Source organism: Meles meles, chromosome 18, assembly GCF_922984935.1.
Source record: "Meles meles chromosome 18, mMelMel3.1 paternal haplotype, whole genome shotgun sequence".
NCBI lineage: Eukaryota > Metazoa > Chordata > Mammalia > Carnivora > Mustelidae > Meles > Meles meles.
Genome location: NC_060083.1, coordinates 1,195,098 through 1,216,399, shown reverse-complemented (window position 1 = coordinate 1,216,399; position 21,302 = coordinate 1,195,098). Strand labels below are relative to the sequence as shown.

The window sequence follows — 21,302 nt, the reverse complement described above, 5'->3', positions numbered from 1 at the left end:
TGCCTCACTCAGCTCCCAGCACCTGGGGCCACCTTCCCGGTCTGCAAACACCCCTGAACACACCGCACCCCAGGCCCTTTGCACTGCCTAGAATGCTCTTCCAAACCTTCACACAACACACTTCTCATCCCCCTTCAGCCTTTGCTCCAACATCGCTTTCTCAACGAGGCTTATTCTGACACCATCATACACTACAGACCACCCTCCCTCCTCCCCAGGCTCGACTGGGTCGTTTGGTTTTTGCGGGCTGCTTCCCAGAGCACTCGTCCTAGAACGTGCTGGATCACGTCTTAGGTTTATTGTGTCTCTTCCCATGAGCAGGGGCAGACGGCTCTGTGCTTTGTGCTTAGGCACACAATAGGAACTCAATACACACTTGTTGAGTGAACGCGGGAACTTGGGAGCCAGAGCGCAGCCAGGGCGGGCCGCAGAGACAGCGAGCCTGGGAGCGGCCCTCCGGGCAGACCGGCAGACCTCAGCACATCTAAGCCCTCCGAGGCCAGCCAAGGACCATGAGGGGCGTTGTCTGCCATGTCAAAGACTGCACTGGACCCTGGGAGAGCCTGGAATCTGGAGGAGCTCTCCAGGTGGACACGGGTGGGGGAGGCTAACAGCAAAGAAACCAATCAAGGAAAGCGGACACTGAATTGAGGTCATGGGACTACAGATGAAGACACAGAATCGAGAGGTTTCCAAGGTCAGATCTGCAGATGTCTGTGGGAGGTAAGTGGGAGGGAGGAGGCACGGGGAGATCAGATGGATAGGATACATGAAAGGAAGGTCCCCTCAAACAGCATTATGATTTCTGTGGGTTAGAGCGGCAGCCAAGGCGTGAGGAGGCGCTGTGGGGCCCACGAAGGGCCTATCTCAGCAATCTGCCCTCTCCCTCACGCTGGAGTCTGCACCAGTACCCACCAGGCCTCCCCTGCAGGGTCTGGGGTCCCAAGGGTGCCCCCCAATTCGTCTCCCCTACATTGCGGCCTGCATTTCAGGAGACCATCTCCCGAACGGCCAGCGTCCACCTGACTCCCCCGCTGCTGCCTGCTGAGCCGGGATGGCCAAAGGAAATGGCCGCTGTGCGTACAATCGGCACTTACCTTCCACTGAATGCCTGGTTAGGGCGACAGAAAGCCGTCCCTGGCCAGGGTCCTGCCCCCCGCAACAGCCTCAGGGACTGGCAGCGTGTGAGATATGGGGAGGGACCCACGTGTTAACCAGGTGAAGGATGAAACGGTGCCACCGTGTAACACGCCGCCCGAAACTCTTCTGAGACGTGAGAAACTGTCAAACAAGACCTACTTGTTTTGATCCTTCATTTCTGCCAGAACCAAAGGAGGAGAGAAATGCGGAAGAGCTGTGTACCTGGAGCCACCTGCCCGTCGTGCGTGTGCAGGAGAGTGCAGGAGAGGCACCCGGTGGAAGAGGTGCAGACGGGACCGAGGCCCGCCTGGTGACACCGGGTGCAGTCCTTCCCAGCCACAGCGGGAAGGACAGGGACCGCGCAGAGGCTGAGGCAGGTCGGCCTGAGCTGAATACGCAAACGTCCCAGGAAAGCCAACCTGCCGCCAGTGAACCCAAGACTCAAAACAGACCTTCCCAGTTACTGGCTGGACCCCGGAGTCCTGGGGAACCCTGCAGCCTGCCCAAAACAGCCCCCAGAGACCCGGGGGAAGAAACGGTGTGTACCTCAAAGGCCTCTGCGTGAGCCTTCAGACTTACTTGTGACCATCTGCACTCTCTGCGGGGCAAGGCTGGTCCTCCGCACAAAATCACGCATAAAACGGTGAGGGGAAGACAGGAGCACAAAGGAAACTACCCCAGAGCTAAACCCAGTGACCACCCGCATATCCAAGTCAAACGAGCTGTAATATTAATGAGGCATGAATGAACTGTAACTGTCTCCAGGGCTGAATGAAGGCTAGCCACCTTATCGGGGAAAGCACACAAAGGCTCCTCGTCCGTGCCCCTTCTTGTAGGAGCAGAAAAGGACAGACAGGTTTCTTCTCTACAGCCGGGCCCCACTTGGGGGCTGGAGTGGACAGGGAACATTTTCTCGTAGGCAACAGGAAAAAAAATCTGTTTTCAGTTTAACCTGCAACAGCTGTGGTCTCTGACCACCATACCTGATTACTTAGTGAAAAGAGAAGGCCACTTTCAGTCACCCATTGAATCAGGTTATCTTCACTGGGACCTAGAATTAACAGTACAGCTAACTCTCTGTTGACCACGGCAATGGGGATTTCTGGGAGGATGGCAGCTAATGGAGAAGCGAGAACAATCCCATTTTGTCCTCATCAAGGCACGTTATCACTGCATCAAGGACGACGGCTTCCAGCCACTGTCCACCGAAGCCCTCGGCTTTGTCCGGCATTGTGAGATTTCAACCGCGCTTTTCTGGCTCAACAAGCCAAGTAGTGTCTGGCCCCCACCACACCAGGGCCTGGCCCACAGCACAGGCCCCTCCAATTTTTCTGGGCGTGGGGACACAGGGAAAAGCAAGGGCAATCACCCCATGTCTGAGCCAAATGATAGCAGAAGTTATAGCAAGTGATAAAGATGGTCAGAGGGGAGCGCCTAGGGAGAAAGGAAGACGGGGCCCTGGGTCCGCGGGAGGCTGGACCGAGAGGCCGAGGAGGAGACAGGGAGAGAGTTGGCTGTACTGGACCCAACAAGCACATCCCCAGCAAGCTGCCCAGCATTTCCAGGAAGGAGAAAAGCAAACCGCCGTCCCACCTCGGGCTGCGCGGTCACAAGTGAGGCAGGGCTGGGACCAGTCGCCATTGGGGCGGGCGGCCAGCCCCAGGCGCGGCAGGAAGGGGTGGCTCAGCGGCTGCAGCTCCTCGCTCTGACCCAGCGGGGCCCCTGCACGGTGCTGGGGACACAGCGAGGCCTCGGGCGCTGTCGGGCAGGGACACACACACACATACACACAGAGAGAGACACGCCATTAGAGGGAGTGGGAGCGGCAGAGTGTGGGCTGGGGCCGAAGCCCCATGCGCTCAGGGGTGGCCAACAGCCTGCTGACCACATTCTGACCCTGAACATGCAGCTCAAGCTCAAGGTCTGAGGGAACCGGAAACTGTGAGAGCTGGGACCGTGGCAGTAGCCGTCAGCCCCTTGGAAGGGCAATAGGACCTGTGACTGGAGCCCGAGCCGGACCCCCAGGCTCCTGCACCTGGACCATCCCACAAGCTATCAGTGAATGGGATGCTGTCTCAGCTCCTGCTTTGTATCCTCTGGCTTCTCGACAAAAGTGACCGCAAAAACAATGTGGAGAGCAGAGCAGCTGCCCACGGTGGGACAGCAGACACAGCCACTTCCCAAAGAGGCAGCTTGAGACCGACTCAACCCACAGTGGGCCTTTCTGGAGGACGGAGAGGCTACGTGAGAGAAACAACTTCCCTCCTTCCAGGGCAATCTTCATTTTGGGGGGCCAACTGGTCCTGGAGGAGAGGCAGGTCACAGTTCATAGCGGGCAGTCTCCTGAAGGTCACAACCTTTGCTCAACAGAGCAGTTCAAACTAAGAGGGAGACAACAGTAACTAGAAACGGGACAAGAAAAATGCTAACCTCTCCGAGGCTTTGGTAAGAATTGGAATTCCTAGAGGCAGGAAGTCTGCCTTGGGGATGCAAATCTCCCAGCCGCCACATTTCTCAAAATGCTGCTGGCGGCAGGAGGGTATCACACGGAAGCCCGCAAGCAGGAAATGCTGGTAGGTGGCCTGGTCACAGAGCCACCAACTAAACAAGGGCCAAGGGGAGTCTGTCAGGCGACAAACAACTTCCTTAAAATGAGAAAAAAATGTGCTGTTATGCCGACACGGTGTTACTGATTCCAGAAAGAAATGTGGTGTGGGCGCCTCTGTTGTTTCAGCCAGAAGACACGGTGTGTGCGCCACCCCCGCACGGGCCCCCTGCCCTGGGACAGCAGAGGGGCGCCCATTCCCAGGACCACTTTTCGTGAATGCCCAGGACGCCCACACGGCTCACAGAGACCAGCTTCCGTCAGGCCCTGAACTCCACTTCTCTTCCCCGAAATCTCGTCCGAATGTGGGGTAAGGACCCCTCCGATTCCCACATGCACAAATGAGCGAACAGAGCGGCCCCACCCAGAGCAGCCCAGCCATGCGAGCAAATCACCAAGAACGCCCGTCCCCGTGTCGGAGGGGGAGGCCTTGCTCACACAGACCCCTGTGGAGCTTTCTGCCTTCTCCGTCTTTTACTGAGACAGAGACCTCCTGTCTCCCTCCCCTGGGATGCTGAAGGAGCGTGCTGCCCCGGGCCCGCCGGGAGACCCGCAGCCCAGGCATCAGAACAACATTTAATAAAGAAACAAGGTTATCAAGAAGGAGCATCCATTTCCCCCTACCTACCAATCACCGGGCTCCAGCCCTGCCCAGGGGTCCTGAATCGACCACAGGGCAGCAGAAGGTCTTGAGACTCCTGAGCCAGAGCAGCTGAGGGACCCAACCCCCTCCTGCAACCATAAATGGGTGCAGACCACCGACACTGTCGTCCAGGCGGCCCAAAGCGGAGAACGGAGGACAGATGCGAGCTCTGGCTTAGCCCAGGGGCACCCACCCTGCCCACGGCCCAGCACTGCCGCGTCTGTGCCCGGCCCCCTCTGGCAAGGGTGGGGAGCGTTTCCATTACTCACAGCCGTGGTAGGAGGCCGGAGACCCCCCGGCCTTGCCGTACTCCTGCTCCGAGTAGCTGGTGGACAGGTTGGGCTGGCTGGAGCCGCGGCCGAAGGTGATCTGGTTGCTGCCCATGCCCGTGGCGACCTGGGCCATGCGCTCTTTGGTTTTGAGAGCCTGGGCCCTCTCGGCCTTCAGGCGCTCCTCGTCCTTGAGGAGGCCCACCAGCTGCTTGGACTTCTCGCGCACGTTGATGCCCTGGTCCTTGCCGTCGCGGTCGATGTACTGGAAGTCCCTCAGGGTCTGGACGGCGAAGAGGTTCTCGCGGCACTGCTGGGCCACCCGCTCGGAGCCCGTCTTGATGAGGTAGTCCAGCAGCGTCAGCGCCTTGTACACGTGCCGCCAGTTCTTGCCGCTGTCGTTGAGGCGCCGCCAAACCATGCTCATGATCTCCGAGAAGGCCGCCACATTGTAGGTCAGGTCGGCGATCTCGGTCATCAGGGAGCTGGACGGGCCCCACGGGTCGTTGGAGGTGGCTTCCCGCACTTTGATTTCAGCTTCCGAGTAATTGTTCACAATGTTTTTCATCTGCCTCCTGATAGAGGAAGTCGCCATTTTCACGTTTCTTTGTGACAAGTGGCAAGCCCTTCAGAGAGAGAGACGCTCCTGTGCTGGGCAAGTTCGTGGCCTGAGAAGGTTCGGTCTCCAAGGCGGGCGTGGAACACGAGCCTGGGCAGTCATTTCCTCCACTGGAGTCTCAGGTCCAAGAAGCCAGAAGCCATGACCTAGAGAAAGAGAGAAAGAAAGAAACGCTCCCTGTAGCACGAGCTCCTCGGGGACAGCAGGAGGCCTGCTCAGCCCTTTCTGTAAAAGGCAGGTACAGAGAGAGGCCTGGCACAATCAGGGGCTTGGGGATGAGTGAACATGCCCCAGCCTCCAGAGGAGGAAAGAGATCCACCTTTTCCAAAATTACGACAAAATCAATATTATAAGTTAACAGTGAATTAAATCTAAACTCGAGGTCAAGCCTCTGGCAGACAAGAAGTAGACACGTTAACCATCCTTCTGATTTCCAAAACACCTCCACTGGCACGGCTCCGCTCTGGGTTGTATTTTCACGCGTGGCAAAAGCCAGCAACAAGGAATCCTAACACTGGGGGCAGTCGGTCCTTACGAATTTTAAATTATCTGTGGGAGCAAGAAAGCTTCTCATTTCAGATGTATCTTACCCAAAAAATGCCCATCATTGCCTCTCTCCCTTTTTAAGTAATCTCTACGCCAACATGGGGCTCGAACTCGTGGCCCTGAGATCGAGTCACATACTCTTCTGACTGAGCCAGCCAGGTGCCCCCAAAATGCCTAACTATGCCTTTGAAATTGTTCAGCATCTGGTTTTGCTTTACCTGCCCGGGACGTTTTCTGTGAGCACTTTTCTCCTGACTTTTATGAAGCTTTCCAACCGCTCTGGCAGAGCACAGCCCTCTGCTGGGCTTTTGAAGTCTCCAGCACCCGGCCTGAGCTCATACGACCCCAGAAAAAAATCTGGCTCTAGCCCACTCTCATCTCAGAAGGGAAAAACTGAGGCCCTGGGTTACCCAGTAACGGGTCCACCCAGCCCTCCCCAACGAACGCAAATCCCCTCTCTCCAGAGAAGAAACATTTACTGGGGCAGAGCTAGGTCCACATCTCTGACAACCACCTTTGGTCCACAAGCGCTGTCCTGCTCACCAGGGACTACCCAGCACCCAGCACTGTGACTGACGTGGACAGAAATGGTGCTGAATAAATTTACGGAACAGACTGAAAACGGTGTCCCTGTCCTCAGGAAGGCCACAGTCTGGCAGGGGAGAGAGGTGAGCACAGGGGATCTGAGGGTGCAAAGCTTGAACCACCAACTCCACCGGCGGCTGGAGGCTGTGAAGGCAGGCACGGGAAGGAGTTTCTGCCAGAAATAACTCTCGCAGTTATGTCTTCAAAGCTGAGGAGGGCTTGGCGGGGGAGGCGGTGGGGTGGGGATCCTGCAGATTATCCCTCATCTATAAAATGAGGAAACTGGGGTCCAGAAGACTCAGGGATTGCCCTAGACAGAGCAGCTCAGCCGGAGTCTGGACACAAAGCAAGTGCCCGCCCCTTGCCCATCCCCCACTCCCACCTGCTGGACGCATTCTGGGCTCTTCTGGCTGTGGAGCAGCCAAAGCAGCCTTGGGCCAGACTCTACGTCACTTCATGCTCATGAAAACCCTCCAGTAAGGTAGAGATGAGGAGCAGGAGGACCTCAAGCCACGAGGTCAAGCTGACCAAGGTCTCCTCCTCCAAAGCAGCTCTCTGAGGGGTGTGGGGGGGCGGGGGATAGTGCCTGCTCCCTCCCCCCGCCGCGGTCCTCGCTCCCCACACCGAGCTGCTGTGCTCTTCTGCCAGGGAAACAGCCAACGGCCCCTCCTTCCTCATCTAAAGCCTCAGACAGGCAACAGGAACATCGAAAAAATAAGTGAGTTGTTGGGGCGGGTGGGGGGGACGCAATGATCCCTCATCACGTATGACCATACGAACACAAGACAGCTCATACAATTTCGTCCTGGTGACAATCCATACATCTGCTATGGCGGACACGGCCTCCACTCCAACCTCAACTAAGCCAAGGATTCTGTCTCCATCCGAAGCCGCAGGATGGGGCTTTGGCAGAAGGTGGCCGTATTCCATCTCGCCACGGATCCTGCCTGCTCTCATAAACCCTCTAAAGCATGCCAAAGGACAGGGATAAAGATTTTCACGGTGACCTGCACATTTGTTTCAGTTCGGTTTTTCATTCACAGCAACATTCGCCGCTGGCAGAGATGGGATGGGCCCCCGAAAGCAAAAAGAACCCTTTGATTTTTAATGAGCATTGGCCAACTCACGGCACAAATACTCATCAGAATCAGGAGTCACATTCAGGTGTGCTTAATGCCCGGGGCCACCAGGCAGTTCCATTTGTCCCTCCACCTGCTGCGCAGCAGGTGCGGCCGTCCCACCCTCCGAGACGCAGCAGGATCTGGGATCCGCCGCTGGAGGTCCTCCGCCACCCTCCTCCAGGTCAGGAAGCAGCTCTAAGCACGACAGCACAGGGTCCTCCTGGTTAAAGGGCCTCAAATGGTTAGAACTATAATGAGGAAAAAACAAAAAACCAATCTCCCGAGGGAGAAACAAGGCCCCAGGCTCTGCTGCCCTTCTAGTCCAGCCACCTTGGGCCCAGTGTCCTCCTCGGGAGAAGTCGGGGGGAGGCCATGAGGCCCAGCCAGGGCATCCACCAAGCCTCCTGGGCCTCTGGTGGCAAAGAAAGGCACCAATTTCTCTGATCAAGGGCCGGAGTGCCCTCTGCCCTGCCAGACACAGGCTGGCAAAGGAATTCCAAACAACCGAGAACCCAGAGCTGCGGACCTAGGCGGGGGTTTTCTCTAATGGGCTCAACTTGCAAAGACATCTGTTAGCACTCTCTTTGAAATGTTTAGGCCTTAAGAAGAAGGAAAAAGGTAATAAAACATTTCTTACAGTCGGAAAAATATATAAAGCCCACATCATTGGAACGGCTGCCTGCCACTTTCTGAAAGCTATCATAGACCAGAGCGGCTTTCAGAATGCACACCCGGTGAGAATGGGGAGGTGCGGGGGGAAGAAACTCCCGGCAGGGGAAAGGACACCAAAGGTACCTCCACGAAACCATTTTCAAGCTGATGCTCCTCACCGGGAGACCCTGGAGACGGACACCGCCAATTCCGGCAGCGAGAGAAGCTGGCGACACGGGAGCGGGCGGCAGGACACGGCCCCGGCTGCACGCACTCCGGGCTCTGCCAGGCGGCTCCACTGAAGACAGGGATGTGGGTGGCTCCGTCGCACTTGTCCGTGTGGGCCTCAGACCTTGCTCTTCCCATTTTAAAACTTCTCCCCCGTCCCAGCCTCAGGACCGGGCTGTCAACAGCGAAACATCTCCTCTCCCAGCAAACATCTGTCAGGCACGTCCTCCAAAAGCCAGGCCTGAACCACTCCACCCTCAAGCGTCCACCCTGCGCTATTTCCAGAACCTAAGTTTCGCTTTGTTTTTGCTTTTGTGAACGGTGTGTGTGCTCTGCCTTCTGAACTTTCCCTTTCAACCTGCCAGTTTTCTTCCCTTTCCAGCTGAGCCTGAAGGAACCAGAACAGGACCATGTGTTACCTCCTGGGCCCCTGACTCCAGCCGGGGAAGCTGCGGTCGGCTCCCAAACACCCAATCATGCACAAGGAGTTTCCGTTCAGATATGGGGAAGGCGGAGGGGGCTGCCAAATCACGGGAAAAATAAACTTCGTTAAAGGTTTAAGACCAAGGGGTACCTGGATGGTTTAGTAGGTTAAGCGTCTGCCGCCTTCTCAGGTCATGATCCCAGCATCCTGGGATCAAGCCCCGCACTGGGCTCCCTGCTCCTCAGGAAGCCTGCTTCTCCCTCTCCTACTGCCCCTGCTTGGGTTCCCTCTTTTTTTTTTTATTTTTTTTTTAAGATTTTTTATTTATTTATTTGACAGAGAGAGAGATCACAAGTAGGCAGAGAGGCAGAGAGAGGGGGAAGCAGGCTCCCTGCTGAGCAGAGAGCCCGATGTGGGGCTCGATCGCAGGACCCTGGGATCATGACCTGAGCCGAAGGCAGAGGCTTTAACCCACTGGGCCACCCAGGCGCCCCTGGGTTCCCTCTTTAAAAGAACATTTTCAAATGAACAAATAAACAAACAAAAAGTTTAAGACCAAGATAGAAAAAAAGAAGGGGGGCTCATTTCCATAAATTACATACCAGCAACTTGGGACAAATGCCATCAGAACCAGAAACGCCTTAAGAAATGGAAGTTCTAGCGGGGACTGGGGTGGCTCAGTCGGTTCAGCATCCGACTCCTGATTTCGGCTCAGGTCCGGATTTCAGAGTCATGAGATCACGCCCCACGCCGGGCTCTGCACTGGGCGTGCAGCCTGCTTACAATTCTCTCCGCATCTCCCTCCCCCCGCCTACCTGTGCTCGCTCTAGTAAGGAATTTCAAAAATTAAAAGAAATTGAGTTCTATCATCAGGAGTTATATAGAACTGTTTCGTTGTAAGTGATAAAGTTTGTACAATTCTGTGACAACTTTAAATATTTTCTGAATGGAGACAAGTTAGAATTTCTATTCAAAGCAACACATTCTTCTGCACAGGGGCCGGAGGACGTCCGTTTAGTTCCCTGGATGGTATGACCAGGGCCCCCCATAACCCCCTTCACTCCAGCCCCAGTCCTGAAGAGATGTTCCAATGCTGTATTAACCATTCACTGTATTAAGAACCAAGGCTTCTGATGCCCGGATGACCCTGTAACCTTGCGGAATCGATAAAATTCAAAACCGGGCAACAACACTGGCCGCTTCAGCCGGGGCAAGTCCCGCCACGGGCAACGCACGGTTCTGCGAGGCCTTCCAAAAGAGCCTTGGGAGCTCTGGGTCAAAAGCCACAGTCACTTCAGTACAGAAGAAAACACTCATTTTGTACAGTCAGGCCCAGTACTAGAAAAGGCTCTTTAAGCCGAAGAAGCACATTTCATTTCTGTCCTAGAGGTGGAAGCTGCCGCCTCTGCCTGTGCAACATCCATATCCCCTCGTCTCAGAAAGATCCTTGGTCCTCCATGGGGAGGTGGGCAGGTGCAGCCCCAATCGGAGTATGACAGCCCCCGCAGGGAGCTAGATCAGGGTCGGTGCATGGTCCAGCCTCAGCTGCCCGAGCTGCCAGAAGCCACCAGCGGCCCAGGGTTTCCCTGAGTCGAAAGGGGACGCCGAAGCAAGCAAAGAGCAAAGGGAAGGAGCAGGAGCGAGACAGAACACGGCTGGAACCGCTGGGTTCACCTGCGCCAGAAGCCATTTCTGCACGTCTCTGCAGCAGTAGCCAACGTGGTCAGCTGTGACCTGCAGCAACGTGTGCTGAACGAGGGACCTGAGCACCGCCAAACACCAGATATATGGTGAAGGGCTCCCCCGAGCCTCCAAACGGGCCTCAGGTAGCAGCGCCGGGAACCAACCAGCCGCTCCTCGGTCACACCTGACCTGTGTCACCTCAGGCTGACCCAGGAGCTGCGTCCTTCCCACGGAGGCGCGTCACTCCTCAAAAGGCAGACACCCCCGCCAAGGTCTGGCCATCACCCTCTGTCAGAGCGGCTAAGGATAAAGCAGGAGCGGCATCGTGACGTGCAGGGGCAAGCTGGGGAAGAAAACTTCTGGCCTGTTTGAAAACATAACCAGAATTCAAAAGACACTGAAGAACTGGAAACGGGGCTGAATGAAACAGCCAAGACAAAGAAACTAAACAAACAAACAAAAACTTCCAAGGCCAGAGTGGTGCCCCTGGAGGCAAGAAGAATTCCACGGAAATGTGCTCCAGGGGTTTGTGGAACTGGGTGGGGAGATTCCTTCGGAATCCCGAGTTCCCCAATCCAGGCAGAAGGAGGCTCTCTCCAGCCCAGGTGGGCCTCTCCCCCGCGCGGCTTCTGGGATGCCGAGGCCGGATTCTCACCCTGTCCGCTGAGGTCCCTGCCACATCCCTAAGGAGGTTTCAGCAGTGGCTTTTCAGGGATCGGGGACCGTCATCGGGGGTCAGGACCAGCCCTGAGGCAACAGCAACGATTAGCTCTCCGGACTCCCCAGAACCAGCCACGGGTCAACCAATCCAACGGTGATAGTCCGAGCAAGGCCAGTAAGTATCACCGAGCGCCCTGGTCAGACAACCGTCCCCGCAGATGACAGCCCACACTATCTGTGCCTGGGGGCCTCCCGTGACTGCAGATGACAGGGAGCGTGGCGGGAGGGGGTACCGCCGCCTCGCCTACAGTGTCGCGGCCCGCGGTCGGCCACCTACCAGAAGCTCCTGGCTCCCCACACACGGCACCTCGGTGGGCAGTGCTGAGGGGATGTGACACTCTGACCAAGCGCCCGAGGGGACCTCTGAATACCCTGAAGCGAGTGCCATGGTGTCACCGTAGGACACGCATAAACAGTAAGTTCGGGAACACTGTGCAAGCCTAGTTGGCTTTCGCTGTCCTCCGCGTGCAATCCGTGAGTGAGGAAACATCTCCACCTTCCTACTGGGGAAAAGGGTACCACGACCATGACAAGGAGGCTCAGTCAGGGGTGGCTGAGACCACAGCTCACATGACCAAACCGAGCCGCCTTCCAGAAGACAACGGTCCAGTTAGGACAATACGGACAGTACCACATTCTTCTCCACAGTGTAATCACTTCAGACTGGAGAGAAAGGACGATTATGCGCCTGCATCAGCCAAAAGCTCGCAGCGACTTGGAGCCTAATAACCATCGCTCACGCAGGGGAATGAAAAGGAAAAAACAAAACAAAAACAAAAATAAAAACAAAAAAACCCTTTACATCCACCAGAAAAATGGTGAGACTCGGCCAAAAAGAATGTTCTCTTCACTAACTGAATGGAGAAATGGATTTTATGTCACCATCCAAAAAGGGGGATTTCAAAAAAAAAAAAAAGGCTTGTTCCGTTCATGTACTTAGAGGGTAGGGGGAAAACAAACATGTTAGACTTGACTTCCAGATGATAAAGCAGGTCCCCTTAAACTGCCCCTGCACCCCTCCTCGCTCCCTTCTAGGGGACGAAAGCCCCAAGGGGGGGGTCTGTTAACCTGCCACCAGGTGCGTGAAGGACTCCGGCCCCACGCTGGGCAGGGCCAGGCCGCCCACCAGGCAGGCGGGCCTCCTGGGCAGCCTCTTGCCAGGGCCTGACGGTCACTGGAACAAGTCAGACAGCCTCCTGCGACTCTCCATGTTCTTAATTTTTCCAAAAGCAGAAGGACTGAAAACACACACAAGGAATTTCATCTTTCTTTACCAACGTGCCCCCGAGCGCGGGGTCTCAGGGAAGAGCGGCCTGTGGGTACAGATTACAGGTGTTGAAATGCGCTCATTTTTCAAGATCACGTGGAAGTGGGCAGGGGGAAGGCGCCTGGGTGGCTCGGTCGGATGGGTGTCCAGCTCTTGGTGTCTGCTCCGGTCGTGGGATCAAGCCCTGTGTCCGGCTCCAAGCTCAGCACACAGCCTGCTTGTCCCTCTCGCTCCCTGACCTGGCTTGTGCTCTAGAGCACACACAGACACACGCACGTCCCCTCTCTCAAATAAATGAGATCGTTTCATAAAGAAGTGTGTATGTACACACACATACGTAAGTATCACGTGAACCAGGGTCAGGAGCCTGTTCTGGCCGTTCCCGCTGCACCTGACACAGCCTGACACAGTTTCACTCCCTGACTCAGGGACGAGTAAGGGACTCGTCAGGGACGAGTGTCGAGCTGCGCCTCCCCTGCAGGGTCAAGGATCAAACACCTTGACAGCTGGACCAAGGCGCTGCATAAACATGCGATAAAGGAAAAAAGAAAGGAATATTTTTAAGATGTTTTATTTATTTATTTGACAGCGAGCACGAGCGAGAGAGGGAACGTAAGCAGGGGGAGTGGGCGAGGGAGAAGCAGGCTCCCCGCTGAGCAGCTGTGGGGCCGGGATCACGACCTGAGCCGAAGGCGACGCCCAACGACTGAGCCACCCAGGTGCCCCCAAAAGAAAATTCTTCATTGCTCCCTACCTCCCTTCTATTCTTCAAAGTCGTTTTGCAAATGACCAATCATGGACAGTGTTCTTAAAAATTCATGCCAAAAAGCAAACAACGTGGTGTTGGAGACACACAGAATCAGGAGACAGGAAACCAGGGATCTCCGCGGCACCAAGCAAGCCAGTGACTGGACTCCTCGCTTCTAAAATGATGAGGCAGGCCAGCTGCTCTCCCTAAGGCCTTCAATTTCCCAGACCCTCTTTCTGACAAATGGCTCAATCCCCTGCCATCTCCATGGTGTCACGGGGAGCCCAAGCTTCTGGCCAGCCCCAGCCATAGGTCACTGACCGCGGGGCTAGAATTCTGGCCGAGGTTTCTCTTGGTCTATGGAGGGCTCAATGGTGGGCCAAACAGCAGGGCTTCCCGGGCCTTTGGAAGTGTGAAGCACAGCCCTCAGAGCCCTTCCCTCTCCCAGGAAGGCAGCTTGTATGTGACCCCTGGGCTGCAGAGTCTCTATTTCTAACACGCTGCGACTCTGCTACTAGAAATAGCCACGCATAAGACAGCGATGCCGCCCAGGGACTGGGGACCGCAGAACGGGGGCTTCGGACAGCGAGCCGCGCCCCGGCCACATCGCAGGGCAGGCCCAGCTATGGGTCACACTTCGAGCCGTGCAAGGCTCCAGCTTGAGACGTTTGAAAAAAAAAATGCGAAGCTGCATGGGAAAATTTCGAATTCCCATGATTTCGGGCTTAATTTAGCCCCGGCTGGTCGGCGTGATGGCTGGGCTGCCGCCATCTCCTGAGGAGCCAGAGGGCGCCGAGGCAAAGCAAGGGTGAGCTAGGGGTCCCCTCGGCCAGGACCCCACGGACTTGGTTTCAGGCACGGCGGTGACCTAACACTTCTCAAAAGGAGCTCAAGCTTGCCAAGAGGAGCCTTGCGGGAACGGGAACAGGTATTTCCACCCTTTTCGGCGCAAAAGCAAAGCCAGGAGGAAAATGACCGGTTCGCTCACCTCTGCCCTTCCACTGGCGGCTGTCCCGGCAGGCCGTGTGGGGCTCTCCTCACCACGGCTGGGAAGGAACGAGGCAGATTTCGGTGCACAGCGGGGGGAGTAACCTCCACAGACACCAGATGCCTGCGACCCTCAAGGCTGGCCCCGGGGCCCCCCGACGCCCCACCCCAAGCAGCAGGGAGGTCGGGGACGGTCAGGCCAGAGCCTCAGAGACCAGAGGACAGGCTCACCTCAGCAAAAGAGAAAAAACGAGAAGCCAAATTCACCCTAAATTTGGGCCCGGGCTAAGGTGGGGAAGGACGAGACTGGAAGGTTGGCTCTTTCCCAGCCGCCGTGTGCCACGGGCTCTTCTGCAGTCCCCCTCCTCCTACTGGGACAGCCCGCTCCGTCACTTCACAGAAATCCCTGGGCCGCCGGCCCACCGCACACCCCGCCCGCCTGCATTCTTCCCACCTCCGTCAGGGGACGGGCTTCCTCACCAGAGCCCACTTTCACGCATCGCCGCCCTGGGCCACCGGTCGCCCTGTTTTGTCACCAGCCTTGATTCTCAGCAGAGCCCCGCTCTCTACTGGGCGTTTTCTGGCTTGTGCACCTGCTTATCTCCCGTGCCCCACCAGCCTCTGTGAGAGCAGGGTCCTGCCAATCTTCCCCTCGCTCTCCTCCGAGCCTGGCACACAGTGAGCACCGGGTAACCCCAGGGGCAGCCAGTAAGAAATCTGAAAAACGACCCGTTCCCCTTTTTGCTCACTATCACGGGAGTTCAAAACAGCCGCTCATTGCAGGGACTGCCCCGCCTGGAGCCTCCTGGGTGCGCACGTCAGGAGAGCGGACAGTCGCCCCAGCCGGGACCCTTCAGGGCCGCACGAGAGCCGCAGAGCAGAGACCACTCCCGACGGCCTGCGCAGAAGCAAGGCCGGCCAGCACGCGAGGGCTAACACAGGGGCTTCTCATGCCGACCCTATGCACCGACACCCTTCCTTCTCCAGCGGGGAGACCTGAGGCAGGCCGATGAGCTCTCCTTAGCCTCTGCGCCCACACCTGTCGGCTGCAGCCAGCAGCTGCCCAGGCAGACACCGGCAAACCACCGGTGTCCGAATGCCTGCCTCCTGTCCCCGGCAGCACCGAGGGGACAGCGTCTGTAGCGATGTTCCTCGGCCTGTCCCTGAGGACAACGCAGAGAACAGCCCAAGCGGGAGCGGAAAGGCCGCAGAAGCCTCTCGGTGAGAAGCGTGCTGGTGCCTGGGGTCTACTGGGGAGGGAAGGTGCCCAACCACCTCCCTCCCGAGCACACAGACCACCTGTTAGACACGGTCTCCGTTCCAGCTCTTCCCCTTTGCGGCTGGCATTCCCAAGAAAGCTCTCAGACAGTCTCATTCTTTGAGACCAGTGATTGTCACAGAATACCGCTGGAAGAGCAACGGAGAAGAGAAGAGACCTCTTCAAGAGAAGCCGGCAAACCAGTACCTGAGGCCTGAGCATCGGCGGTGCAAGTTCAAGACCAGACGTGTGACCTCGTGAAGTCCTCCTAACGGTCGGAGCGGGAGCGACTCTTACCACCCTCGTTTTACAGACGGGGAAGCTGAGGCCCAGAGAGGCTCGGGAACCGGACCAAGCTACGGGTCAGGACCAGGATTTGACCCCAGGCCTCGGGCATCTGGTCCCATACTGGGATTCCTTCTGGCTTCACGCCATTCCGGCGCCCAAAGTCATGACAGAGATGAACCTGTCCTGCAAGTCGAGGAAGGCTTCCTAGACTTGCAGCTTCCTGCAAGTCCAGCTTCCTGCAACTTCCTGCAAGTCTAGGAAGGCGCCTCCTGCCCACGTGTTAGAGAGGCCAAAGACGGCGGAGAAGTGACCGTTGAGCTAGAGAGCCTGTCCCCCAGCCAGCTCACCAGGCCAAGTGAGCGGGGGCAAAGGTGCTGGAGCTAGAAGGGTCTCAGGTCTCATCTACACGCAGACACCGGGGCCCAGAGCAGTTTAGCGCCGCACCTGGATCAGACTCTGGCATTCGCGGCTCCTACCAGCGTGGCCAACCAAGAAAGCTTCCCCTCGAAAGGTGTACGGTTCTGTAGGGCAGCAATACAATGAAACCAGTCAGGAAATACCGCAGAAACTCCAAAGCTATTTTTTAAAATGTGCTTTAGGGGCGCTTGGGTGGCTCAGTCAGTTGAGTTTGACTCTTGAACTCAGCTCTGGTCTTGATCTTGAGGTTGTGAGTTCAAGCCCCCCGCTGGGCTCCACACTAGGTATGGAGACTACTTAAAAAAAAAAAAAATAATAATAATAAATAAAATAGAATTCAAATTTTAAAATGTATTCTTGGGGCGCCTGGATGGCTCAGTGGGTTAAAGCCTCTGCCTTCGGCTCAGGTCATGATCCCAGGGGTTCTGGGATCGAGCCCCTCATCGGGCTCTCTGCTCAGCGGTGAGCCTGCCTCCCCCCCTCCTCCACCGCCTGCCTCTCAGCCCACTTGTGATCTCTGTCAAATAAATAAAATCTTCCAAAAAAAAAATGTATTCTTTAGAACTCACATCCTTACGAAATGATGTCTCTTTGGCTGTAACCCCGTTTCCTACTAAATGAGTCACATCAACTTGAACAACCTAAAAAATCTACATTATTCCTTTGAAATTGCTGCCGTTCTCTGAAATACCACTCAGAAAAGACTGGGTTGCAATGCTGAAAGGTAAACTTTCTTTTTTAGTACAAAATAAAAATATTATTTCCCTCCTTCCTCCTCTGCTGGACACATTCCCAGTGTTTTATTTACTCTGCAACACTGACTGGATATATTAGGAGGAAATGTTCCTTCTAACTCTCAAATGTCAGAGTCTGCCCCAGAAAAGGCATGAGCCAGCCCTAATGTCTTCTTGCTGTTCCTCTTGTTTGCTTCGATTTTCATTATGAACTACTGGATGCACATAAAAGATTAAGTGCAAACCACATGTGAGGCACAAACCAAAGGAGCCCGTGACCCGCACATTCTCCTCAGGGCCTGGAGCATGACCGCGATGCCCACCCAGAGGGGATCCTTCCCCTCCCTACTTCCTCTGCCCCGGGCACACAGTTCAGGTTCTGGGTTCTTCAGTCCCTGGTATTTTTTTTTTTTTAAATCATTTTACCACAAATGCTATAAAACCAAATAACGTGGGGCGCCTGGGTGGCTCAGAGGGTTAAAGCCTCTGCCTTCGGCTCAGGTCATGATCTCAGGGTCCTGGGATCGAGCCCCACATCGGGGTCTCTGCTCAGCAGGGAGCCTGCTTTCCCCTCTCTCTCTGCCTGCCTCTCTGCCTACTTGTGATCCCTCTCTCTCTCTCTCAAATAAATAAATAAAATCTTTAAAAAACCCCACAAATAACGTAAGTCTTCCGCAGCGTGCATCGGTCACTCAATGCTGGGTTTCTAAGACTCATCCACATTGCTCCTCCATATAGCGGGCTGCAGTCTTCCCATTTCGTGTTCGTATTTAACAACTGACCCACGCACTGTCCCGTCCATGGGCATCTAAACTCTTTCCAAATTTCTGCCACCACGGATACGTCTGAAGTCTGGTCTGTGCCTCTGTCTCCTGGGACACACATGCAGAGCTGTTCCCTGGTACGTTCCTGAGAGCTGAAGGAATGGCTCAGCCCATTTACAGGGTGTGCAAATCTCTCTGCATATCTTAAAAATATTTTTGCTGCCCTAATTTATAACATCATTTTATCATTACAGGGCAGATCTATTAATGGCTGAACAAGCACTCTTTGCACACTCAGTGTGTAAGGAACAACGCCCACAGGCCCGGGGGTGGGGGAGCTGTTGTTAGGGAAGCCCACAGGCCCGGGGGGGGGGGGTGCAGCTGCTGTTAGGGAAGCACAAGGCGTGCTTTCCGGTCTGGGCTAGGGGACAGCAAAGGCAGGTTACAAGCTGGGTGCTCCAGCGAGATCAGGACCGGCTGCATCTGAGGCAGTGGGGCTGAAGAATGAGAGGCACGAGCCTGTGCATGGGGGGGAAAGGCCATGTAGGCAGAGCACAGAGACACTGGGGGGTACGTGGAGTGCGGAGTCCGCAGGGGGCAGGCAGGCTGGTGGAGGCCGCAGGGCACACGACGGAATCTGGACTTATTCACTTCCAAGAGGTTGCCATATCCCCGTAACAGTAACAACAGTGGCTAACACACAGCACGCACCGTGTGCCAGGCACTGTCTTAGGAACTGTCTCCCTGAATTCCTACTATCCGTGGCACTATTGTCTGTTTACTATTTTTCTTTAAGTCCATTTCCTTTTGACACGCTGGGTGGCTCAGTCGGTTAAGCTCTGGCTCGGGTCACGATCCCAGGATCCTGGGATCGAGTCCCACATCGGGCTCCTTGCTCAGTGGGGAGCCCGCTTCTCCCTCTGTCTGCCACTCCCCTTGCTTGTACTCTCTATTTCCCTCTAACAAATACATACAAATCATTAAAAAAAAATTTTTTTAATCCACTTACTTTTAAATTCAAATACCCACTTGAACAACATATAACGAGATCAGGGATCACGGCGATGGCATTTTGGAGGGGGGCCTTCGTATTTCGTTTTGAGGGACCGCGTCGGGCACATAACACGCACCATCTTCGAGGGTCAGCTCACACCCACAGTCGGGCACAGGCACAGCGCGGAACTACCGTCCCCGCTAATTCCAGCACACGGCCATCACCCCTAGAAGGAACCCTGTATCCATGAGCAGACACTATCCATGCCCCTTCCCCTGGCCTCGAAGACGTTCTGTCTCTAGAGATCTGCCCACCCCAGACATTACAGATGAGTGGATATCATCCCACCTCTGGCTTCTGCGTCGTGTTCTCCCACCAAACGTTTTCTCAAGTTCATCTGTGTTGCATTCCATATCAGTACTTCATTCCTTTTCCTGGCTGAGTAATTTTCCCCTGTACGGACACACTTTGATCTGCCGTGTTGGAGGACGTCTGGGTTGTTTCCCCCCTTTTCCGGCTATCATGACTAGTGTTGCTATGAACATCTGCATCCGTGTTTGCACGGACATCCGTGTTCAGCTCTCCTAGGCATACACTGGGGAGTGGACCTGCTGGTTCGCACAGTCAGTCCACGATGAACTTTCTCAACTGCCACAGTACTACGGCATTTCTAAGACAACTGCGAAAATGAGTAACGTTCAAGTGCGCACCACTTAAAATTATTTTAGGAAATACTGCTGGAGCGAAGCTACGGAAACTGGCTTTTGTTTTGCTTGGGAGCAGAGGAATGGCGCTGTTGGAAGAGCATTTCTGGAATCCTGACCAAGCAGCGCAGGGTGAGAAGGCCAGGGTGGGGAAAAGGGAGGCTGCTATGGATGGAAGACAACTTATGCCGACCCCAAGGGAGGCGATGAGGGGACCTGGGGCCTGAATATGGGTGCAGCAGGGCAGCAAAAGGGCAGGAGACCTCGGACATAAACACAGAGCAGGAGACTCAAGCCCTGACGGCCACAAGTCAGTGCGGGGTCCAACCGTTGGGTGGAAGTAGCCAGGAGGCCAGAGGCTCCCTGCACAGAAGATAGAGGTGGGAAGGGCTTACAAGTTTCAGGAGAAGGAAGGAGCCAGAACCGGTGGTTTCATTTCAAACAACCAAACGCAGCTGAACGTTCTGGCAAAACAGGCATGAAAAAGGCCGAGTGGCAGCCATGGCAGCGGGCACCTACAGCTGGGGAGGGGTACTGGGGTCCGCACGTCCCTCTGGGAGGGGCGTGTGAGAGCACCTGGGAAGAACAGGGTAGATCGCGGACTGGGAGGGAACTCAGAAAGCTGGCAGTCTCTGGGCGAAGTCCGACAATGGCGGGGGGGGGGAGGGGCAGGAGACACAGGAGAACCCCCAGAGCAGGAGAGGGGAGAGCTTCTGGGAGTGCGGCCGATCAGCAGGGACAGAGGAGCATTCAGAGGATGTGGCCAGGAGCATGCGTCTGGGTGCCGTGAACAGCAGCGGGTGACTGGGGGAGCCTGGCCTCCTCCCAGTGACGCCAACCAGCAGCTCAGACACCCTCGCGAGAGAGAGGAAGGAGGCCCCACGGAACTTCCCGCCCCACGGCTCTGCGGCATATGCTACCTCCTCCCCGGTCTCAGGGCAAAACTGGACCCATCACCCAAATTCCCCTTCGCACCAGGGATCCTCTGCTGGAGGGTCCGCCACCTGCCACCCGCCGCGGCTTCCGGCTCTCCCTCCTTCCTCCCTCCTTCCTCCCACGACCTCTGACTGCAGCCCTTGGGGGACAGAGGCCCCGACTGTCTCCACACTGCTGCCCGCCTCACAGGGCCTGGCACGGCGCCTGGCACACATCTGCCACAGGAATGAATGGCTCCACAGGGCACCGAGTCCAGCCCCACCTGCTCACATGCCCCCCCCCCCGCCCCACATCCTGTGCTCCGCTCCGTATCTCCCCCCACCCACCAAACCTCCAAATGCTCTGACGGAATATAAAACATGACCTGTCGATGCTGTAGTTCAGGAATGACGGCTGGGCAGAGTGGAATGATGGCCGCTCTCCCCACCACTGTCTGGCCCCGTCACTGAATCTGTTTTCTCTGGAAAATGGGAATGGCACCCCGCAAGACACCGTGAGACAGTGGACAGAACAGGTTGTAAGAACTGGTGAAAGCTTTGGCTTCTACTGGTTTCCAAGCTTGCCCACATCATTAGCAGGCCCGTGGCCCCTGGCCACCCCATCGCCAACTCAGAAGAAGAGTAAAGCAGGACCGAGCTGATGCGGGGGGGAGGGGGGGTGGATTTTGAGTCAATTTCACACTAAACTGAACAAGCAGAAACAAACAGCAGTCTGCAAACCATGTCTTTTTTTCCCCTAATTCTTAAAAGATTAAAGTATGCTGCCAAATGTCAAAACACAAAAGCCAAAAAGAAATTAAAGTTGTTATTTTCCTTTTGGTTTTATCTCCATTAGCCAAACGCTTTTGTTCAAACAATGTTTACACCACCATTGTCCTAATTTGTTTAGAAAAATAATAAAAGGGGCGCTTCCAGCCCAGAGGCCTGAGCGCGTACACAAATCTGCCCAGTTTCTCCCAGGCCCAGAAAACA

The 21,302-nt window shown here is 55.7% G+C and overlaps 1 protein-coding gene across 5 annotated transcripts in view; it reads right to left on the bottom strand.

Moving 5' to 3' along the window:
* The window catches only part of EPN2 (epsin 2), an 80,100-nt gene that overhangs the window by 39,120 nt on the left and 19,678 nt on the right, over window positions 1-21,302 (bottom strand). For 2 of the 5 annotated variants that reach the window (XM_045984650.1, XM_045984652.1), the window contains exons 2-3: window positions 4,658-5,422; window positions 2,734-2,898 (exon numbers count right to left, since the gene is read on the bottom strand). In XM_045984650.1, coding sequence (XP_045840606.1) covers window positions 2,734-2,898; window positions 4,658-5,252 — 760 coding nt within the window. In that variant the 5' untranslated portion in view covers window positions 5,253-5,422. Of the gene's footprint in view, window positions 1-2,733; window positions 2,899-4,657; window positions 5,423-16,226; window positions 16,304-21,302 lie in introns of all 5 variants that reach the window. The other 3 variants (XM_045984653.1, XM_045984654.1, XM_045984651.1) reach the window with 2 other exon arrangements.